This window comes from Doryrhamphus excisus, chromosome 11, assembly GCF_030265055.1.
Source record: "Doryrhamphus excisus isolate RoL2022-K1 chromosome 11, RoL_Dexc_1.0, whole genome shotgun sequence".
NCBI lineage: Eukaryota > Metazoa > Chordata > Actinopteri > Syngnathiformes > Syngnathidae > Doryrhamphus > Doryrhamphus excisus.
This window is the reverse complement of record NC_080476.1, coordinates 21,304,037-21,313,392: the sequence shown is the minus strand read 5'-3', so window position 1 is coordinate 21,313,392 and position 9,356 is coordinate 21,304,037. Positions and strand designations below refer to the sequence as shown.

The following is a 9,356-nucleotide window of genomic DNA, read 5'->3' as shown; positions in this document are numbered from 1 at the left end:
TATGTCCATATGAACCATATGCTTGTTTTTCATATCCTGCTTCAAAGAAATATCCATATATACAAATATATAAATATCCATATATGGCCCAGCCCTAGCTAGCTAGGACAAAATAAGATGTGCTTCTTCCTTCTGCTTTTCAGACCAGTGAAAGTATGGCCTTTGTCAGGAAAGAAAGGGAATGACCAGCACCATTGTGAATAATGATGGATCTGTTGGGGAAGGAATGAACAGTAACTTGCCCCCCCCCCCCGCCCCCCCCAAAGCAAGGAGACGTCCTGTTGTGAAGCCAAATGGAAAGCCGGAGACCCAAAAGGGGGGTGTCTTAGGATGCAGGATGCAGGGTGCAGGAAGGATGCATCCTCTTCCAGAATGATTTTATTCCTCCACACTTGGTGTCCTCGCCCCTCCCACACAACCCACCTCCCTACAAAGCTGAGAGCAGGGGGGGGGGAGTATGTCCAGTATATTTATTAGCTGGGGGGCAACACTCTTTATTCAAGCAAAACATAACAACAAACTTTTTTCTTTCTTTCGTTTGTTGGTTTTTTTTTAATACAAATACTCAAATACTCAAATACTCAAATACTCAAATACTCAAATAGTCAAATAGTCAAATAGTCAAATAGTAACGTGCAGGGTTGGAATCCGGAAAACAAACCAAAACAAATACACCATCTTTGGAAGTATGGAAGTATAGCAGTATGCAAGTATAGCAGGATGGAAGTATAGCAGTATGCAAGTATAGCAGTATGGAAGTATAGCAGTATGGAAGTATAGCAGTATGCAAGTATAGCAGTATGGAAGTATAGCAGTATGCAAGTATAGCAGTATGCAAGTATAGCAGTATGCAAGTATAGCAGTATGCAAGTATAGCAGTATGGAAGTATAGCAGTATGGAAGTATAGCAGTATGGAAGTATAGCAGTATGCAAGTATAGCAGGATGGAAGTATAGCAGTATGGAAGTATAGCAGTATGGAAGTATAGCAGTATGCAAGTATAGCAGTATGGAAGTATAGCAGTATGGAAGTATAGCAGTATGGAAGTATAGCAGTATGCAAGTATAGCAGTATGCAAGTATAGCAGTATGCAAGTATAGCAGTATGGAAGTATAGCAGTATGGAAGTATAGCAGTATGGAAGTATAGCAGTATGGAAGTATAGCAGTATGGAAGTATAGCAGTATGGAAGTATAGCAGTATGGAAGTATAGCAGTATGGAAGTATAGCAGTATGGAAGTATAGCAGTATGGAAGTATAGCAGTATGGAAGTATAGCAGGATGGAAGTATAGCAGTATGGAAGTATAGCAGTATGGAAGTAGTATAGCAGTATGGAAGTAGTATAGCAGTATGGAAGTAGTATAGCAGTATGGAAGTAGTATAGCAGTATGGAAGTATAGCAGTATAGATGTATAGCAGTATAGCAGTATAGATGATAGATTACAGTATGTACACTAGAACAGCTCCTGACGAGGACATGTACGCGCGTGCGCGCCCACACGCCGCCAGGGGTCGGTTGAATATTTACACGTGGGTCCCAGGAGGCCTCAGTCCCGTGAAAACCCGCACGATCCAAACATTGCAACATAATCCTCCGCATTGTCTTCAGAGAGAAAAAGAAGAAGACCCGAACCCGGGGGGGGGGGGGGGGTCCAGTCCCGCTCAGACGCGATCCGGCTGCGCGGGGGGTCAGCTGTTGTACTGGCAAGCGTTGAGGCCGGATCCCGGACCCTGCAGGCCGCCGTAGCCGAAGGCCGGGTGCTGCTTGGACTTGAGTCTGAGGGTGGCCAGGCCCGGGTTGCAAGCGTCCCGGTAGACGCCGTACGGAGAGCCCGGGGGCCCGTAGGGACAGGCCGGCGACGACATGGGCGAGTTGATGCCGGAGCTCCCGATGCCGTTCAGGTTGCCGATGTTGTTGAGGCCCGGGGCCGCCATGGCCGGCACCGCCGAGTGGGCCATGCCGGACGCCACGCTCATGGACGAGATGGAGCCGGGCGACGAGGAGAACACGGACACCGACTGGGAGGACGCCAGCGGAGCCATGGAGTTGAAGAAGGGGAAGTTCTTGGCGGCCAGCGGCGCCGGGCCCAGGCCCTTGTTGGTCCAGTTGTTGTAGGGGTAGGCCGGGTACACGTCCTCGTAGGGCTGCATCAGCCCGCTGAACTGCGGCAGGTAGCCGTTCTTGCACAGGTCCATCTGCTGGTTCCGCTCCCGCTTCCTCCACTTGGCCCGCCGGTTCTTGAACCACACCTGCACGCGCACACGCACACGCACACGCACAACTCACCTTACTACTCGCACTTCGTCATCGACATACTGCTGGCATACTGACATAATACTTTTTTATTATTATTATTATTATCTACTATTATTACTACATGGACACCATGTACCGTTTATTCTTATATTCCATCTACTCTTACTACGTGTACTATGTGTTCTCGTATTCCATATTACTACGTGTACCATGTGTTCTCGTATTCCATATTACTACGTGTACCATGTGTTCTCATAGTCCATATTATTACGTGTACTATTTATTCTTATATTACTACGTGTACTATTTATTCTTATATTCCATCTACTGTTATTACGTGTACTATGTATTCTTATATTCCATATTACTACTTGTACTATTTATTCTTATATTCCATATTACTACTTGTACTATTTATTCTTGTATTCCAGCTGCTACTACTACTACATGTACTATTTATACTTATATTCTATATTACTACATGTACTATTTATTCTTATATTCCATATTACTACATGTACTATTTATTCTTGTATTCCATCTACTATTAATACGTGTACTATTTATTCTTATATTCCATATTACTGCATGTACTATTTATTATTATATTCCATCTGCTATTAATACGTGTACTATTTATTATTATATTCCATCTGCTATTAATACGTGTACTATTTATTCTTATATTCCATATTACTACATGTACTATTTATTCTTATATTCCATATTACTACATGTACTATTTATTCTTATATTCCATATTACTACGTGTACTATGTATTTGTGTATTCCATCTACCAATAATACGTGTATTATTTATTCTTATATTCTATATTAGTTTGTGTACTATTTTTTTCTTATATTCCATATTACTACATGTACTATTTATTCTTATATTCCATATTTCTACGTGTACTATTTATTCTTACATTCCATATTACTACGTGTACTATTTATACTTATATTCCATATCAATACATGCAATATTTATTCTTATATTCCATCTACTATTACTATATGTACTATTTATACTTATATTCCATATTAATACATGCAATATTTATTCTGATATTCCATCTACTATTACTATATGTACTATTTATACTTATATTTCATATTACTACATGTACTATTTATTCTTATATTCCATATTACTATGTGTATTATTTATTCTTATATCCCATCTACTATTACTACATGTACTATTTATACTTATATTCCATATTACTATGTGTATTATTTATTCTTATATCCCATCTACTATTACTACATGTGATATTTATACTTATATTCCATATTACTACGTGTACTATTTATTCTTATATTCATATTACTACATGTACTATTTATTCTTATATTCCATATTACTACATGTACTATTTATTCTTATATTCCATATTACTACGTGTATTATTTATTCTCATATTCCATCTACTATTACTACATGTACTATTTATACTTATATTCCATATTACTACATGTACTATTTATTCTTGTATTCCATCTACTATTACTACGTGTACTATTTATTCTTGTATTCATCTACTATTAACACGTGTACTATTTCTTCTTATATTTCATATTACTACATGTACGATTTATTCTTGTATTCCATCTACTATTAATACGTGTACTATTTATTCTTCTATTCCATATTACTACATGTACTATTTATTCTTATAGTCCATATTACTACGTGTACTATTTATTCTTATATTCCATATTACTACATGTACGATTTATTATTGTATTCCATATTACTCCATGTACTATTTATTCTTGTATTCCATCTACTATTAATACGTGTACTGAAGAATAAATAGTACACGTATTAATAGTATTCTATTTATTCTACACTATGGAATATATTCAATATTACTACATCTACTATTTATTCTTATAGTCCATCTACTATTACTGAATGTAGTATTTATTCTTATATTCCATATTACTACGTGTACTATTTATTCTTATATTCCATATTACTACATGTACTATTTATTATTGTATTCATCTACTATTAATACGTGTACTATTTATTCTTCTATAGAAGAATAAATATTACACTATGGAATATATTCCATATTACTACATCTCCTATATATTCTTATAGTCCATCTACTATTACTGATTGTACTATTTATTCTTATATTCCATTTTACTACGTGTACTTTTTATTCTTATATTCCATATTACTACGTGTACTATTCGTTCTTATATTCCATCTACTTTATGAATAAATCATGTATATTATGAATACGTTTCATGTATTTCATTCCTATATTTACAGTGCATGAGTACATGTAATTTGGTACTGTAACTCGTGTACTATGTATTCATATATTCCATTTACTTTGTGATAACACTTATCACGTATTTTATTCCTCTCTGATTGCATGTACTTATTATTACTACATGTACATACGTACTACATGTATTATTATTATTATTGCAGCTCATGTACTACAGTATGTTACTGTAGTATCGGCAGTAGGGATCAATACATGACATCTATTGAGGGTAATGATTTATGATTGACATGTTGGCTGATAAGGTCGGCGTGTGATTGACAGCTCCTATTTCACATCCGATGAGGAGAACATACTCTTCCTTTCCATTCCGTCTTGCACGAGCACAAATATTCCTCAACATTCCCACGCCTGCACGCGCTCACCCGTTCACGCGCACAGCTCAGCAATTGCAAGGGTTTCTTTATGATTACATATTACATACACAACAGATACTTCATGATACTTCATGATACTTCATGATACTTCATGATACTTCATGACACTTCATGATACTTCATAAGACTTCCTGTATCATTCATCATCCTTATCGAAATAGCTTATCTTGCCCAATCGTCACGTGCTCACAAAGTATTAACCAACTTAACGTCTTAACGTAGTACTGCCTCCTACCGTAAATACTACATTTAAAAACAATATTACTACACTACATCCTACTGTAAATACATTTAAAAACAATATTACTATACTAGAAATACTTCATGTAAAACCAATATTACGACACTATAAATACTACATTTAAAAGCAATATTACTACGCTACATCCTGCCGTAAATACATGTAAAACCAATATTACTACACTATATATAATTCATGTAAAACCAACATTACTACACCATAAATACTTCATGTAAAAACCAATATTACTACACTATAAATACTACATTTAAAACTAATATTACTACACTATAAATACTACATTTAAAACCAATATTACTACACTATAAATAGTACATGTAAAAAACAATATAAATAAATAAACACTACATCTGTAAATACTACATTTAAAATCAATATTACCACACTATAAATAGTTCATGTAAAACCAATATTACCACACTATAAATACTACATTTAAAACCAATATTACCACACTATAAATACTACATTTAAAACCAATATTACTACACTATAAATACTACATTTGAAACCAATATTACTACACTATAAATACTACATTTAAAACCAATATTACTACACTATAAATACTACATTTAAAACCAATATTACTACACTATAAATAGTACATGTAAAAAACAATATAAATAAATAAACACTACATCTGTAAATACTACATTTAAAATCAATATTACCACACTATAAATAGTACATGTAAAACCAATATTACTACACAAAAACTACATTGCACTGCAGTACATCCCGTATGATATAATAAAGTACACGGTGAACACAGTGGCCATGTGTTTTGCAGTAGCGAGAAGTACTTGAACAGGCCTGGTAAAGTGGCCAAGCTTGGTGATTCCTTTCCTATATCGGTGTACTGTACTATATATACTGTATATATACTGTGTGTAGATATACTATGTATATTCCAAGTGAAATATATACTGTATGGCATGTGAGATACTACATGATAGACGCGTGCGTGCGTGCGTGTGTGCGTGCAGAGTGGACTTGAGCGGGAATATTGGCGGCGGCTCACCCGGACCCTGGCCTCGGTCAGGTTGGTCCAGACGGCGATCTCCTCCCGGGTGCTCATGTCCGGGTAGCGGTTCCTCTGGAAGGTGGCCTCCAGCTCCTGCAGCTGCTGGCTGGTGAAGTGAGTCCTCTGCCGGCGCTGCTTCTTCTTCTTGGGGTCGTCGGCGCTCGCCTCGTCGCTCCTGCGGTGCTCGGCTCGCTCTTTCTCTGCGGGGCGGCACGTCACGCAAGGTCAGCACACACGGAGTACTGGGAGAGGAGTACTACACATGGCAGTATTACACCGTGGGGAGAGGAGTACTACACATGGCAGTATTACACAGTGGGGAGAGGAGTACTACACATGGCAGTATTACACAGTGGGGAGAGGAGTACTACACATGGCAGTATTACACCGTGGGGAGAGGAGTACTACACATGGCAGTATTACACCGTGGGGAGAGGAGTACTCTATAGACAAGGCAGTATTACACAGAAGAAAGCAGCCGGCTAGTACACTCCTTTTACGACACGTCTTATCTAACTGCTTTGTGGACGCCAACAAAGTTCCTCCTGAAGGATCTTCTCCACGGAAGACGAGGCCCCTCCGAATTGTATTTTTTTATTGTTTCTAGTTTGTCTTTTTTCCGCCCACCGGAATGTTTGCTGCCGTGAAAGTCCCGCAAAAACAAAACAAAACAAAAAATCAAATCCGGCGTTTTGGGGAGAGGAAAGGCGTCCGCGAGAAGGACGAGAAGCCCCCCCCCCCCTCTTTACCTGCCAGCTCGGCGTCCGAAGACTCGCTGCTGGAGTTGTCCAAAGTCCTGGCGGACGGGCCGACGCCGGACGCGGTGGCGCTCCTGGGCTGCACGTGGAAGGCCGGGACCTGCGCGTCGCGACGCGGGGGAGCCTCGGAGACCCGCTCCAAATTCATGACGCCTTGAGGGGGAGAAGAGGAGCACAGGAGGGATGCGCGGAGAAGAGGAGGAGAGCACAAGTCAATCCCGAGATGCATGCGGCAAGATGGAGGTCACGCCGAGCCTGCACGCGGGGAGCGGAAGGACCGACGTCCTCGGAGAGAGAGCGAGAAAAAATAGTCGGTCTCGCTCGTCTCGGCGGCTCCTTGCAGCCACGGCGGTGGGCATGAAGCGCGGAGACCGGCCCCCCCGGCCCCCCCCAAAAAGAACACGCCCACTTGAACCCGCCCTTAAAAAGAAAGCACCCACTCGGCAAAGCCAGACCGCGTGACGTCAGCAGACTCGACGTGTGCAGTTCATCGGCGTGCACGCGCCCGCGCACGTCGGCAACTCGGATTAGTTTGGAAGCAAACAAAAACACTGCAAGCATGCGCGTGCGCGTGCGCAGGCGCGTTGAGCAAATACAGTAGGTGCGGAGCAATGCTGGTGGACGCACGCACGCACGCACGCACGCACGCACGCACGTGCACCGAGCAAACATTTGCCAACCGAACGGACCTGCCGGGTTACTGTTTGCTCCTTTCATTGAAAAGAAACATCAGATGAGGATTAGGCTCACACAAAGCATTCCGCGTGCCCCCACGTGCACGCGCGCGAACCGGCTGCTTTTGTCAGGTGCATTCATGGTGCGTTCGCGGCCGCTGTACCCAAGTGTCATCGAACTGCCGTGGCTTTGCAGTCCTTGAAAGCATCGCGTCGGGTGAGGAAGTGACCACTGGGAGTTGACATGTCAGTGAACGCAACACTCCGTGGAGGCCGCGAGACTCCGTGCAGCAAACACGCGGGAACTCATTTATTCCCACTGGCACGTGCGTGTCATTTCTAGGATATGAGGATTAGGATTAGGATTAGGATTTCTTCATCTGCCTGCTGGTGTCAAGCGCCCTCGATGCGCATTCGCAAGTTGATTCCTGCACGTCTGGTGTCAGCAGACAGTGAATGCAGCACATGCACGAGGACAGGCCACCGGCACGGGACTGCTTTTCACTTCCGGTCTCCTTCTCGGACCAGGGGCAGTTCTTAAATTCTGCGTGCGGCAACACCAGACGGCACCAAAGTCAGTCGTCCTTGAACCCTAACCCTTTTTCCCACGTGCAGTGCATTTGAACATTTAAAAGGGGCTACTATTTCCAATTTTATTGACCGGTCCCTGAATGCATCACTTCAATGAACGATCTTCCCTTTTGAGGACAGACACTTTATTCCAGGGGTCGATCGCGGAGGTGGTACTGGTCGATCGCTGGTCGATCGCGGCGTGACATTAAAAAAATATCATCCTGGCATCAATGCCGTCACTTGATTGACATACAGGGCAGCCATTCAGATGACAACTGAATGTTGCCCTTCGGGCGACCAATCAAATCAAACAACGTCTCTAAGTGCAGCAGAACTTACGATGTCAGCCTATCATCCATCCCCGTTACTTGATTGACATACAGGACAACCAGTCAGATGACAACTGAATTTTGACCTTTAGGTCACCGCTCATGCGTAAACAACGATGCAAAGTGCTAAGCTAGTCGGCGAATTGCGTCAGATTTTAAGCCCTCGCTAAAGTTTATGGTCACTAAAATGAGTGAAGGAGCTGGACCAAGTAAAAAGGCAAAAACATATCACTTCCGTACGGAATGGGAGGTGGACTTTTTTTTCACAAGGTCTTTTTCGAAGTGCGTTTGCCTGGCTAACCTGGCTAACCTGGCTAGCCTGGCTAACATGGCTATCAGCAGCTACTGTCCGGACTATGCATCCCTGGCTGGTTCAATTCAGTGCAAGTCATCAAAGTAAACTCAGGTAATTACAAAAAATGTTAATAGTTAATTATGTGTGTTTTGCAATATTGGCTCATTTGGTTATGTAAGGTACATCAACATACATTGTACGTACAAATAATCCTCAATACATTTGAAAATAAATAGATGTTTTGCATGTTTGTAGTGGGTAGATCATTTTGACTCGGTCATTTTAAAAGTAGCTCGCATGCTGAAAAAGTGTGAGCACCCCTGCTTTATTCTATTTCATTTTCTCACACTTTTGACCGCTTCATCAAGCAGTCATTGAACGCATCGTTTTTGCAACTCTTCCAAAGGTTGTTGCATTTCGTGGGCGTGCCCGTGAATGCCCCACTGGCCCTTCACTGCGCCAGACAAGCCGGTGTGCGTGCGCGTGGCTTGATCG

General features: G+C 41.4%; 1 protein-coding gene across 1 annotated transcript; it reads right to left on the bottom strand.

Annotated features, from left to right (window-relative positions):
• Positions 1-1,531: 1,531 nt before the first annotated feature.
• Positions 1,532-7,312, bottom strand: pitx1 (paired-like homeodomain 1). The gene is made up of 3 exons (XM_058086337.1): positions 6,982-7,312; positions 6,230-6,432; positions 1,532-2,250 (listed from the first exon to the last, which is right to left on the bottom strand). The coding sequence occupies exons 1-3, from the start codon at positions 7,217-7,219 to the stop codon at positions 1,690-1,692; spliced, it is 1,002 nt and encodes a 333-aa protein (XP_057942320.1). The 5' UTR covers positions 7,220-7,312; the 3' UTR covers positions 1,532-1,689.
• Positions 7,313-9,356: the final 2,044 nt, after the last annotated feature.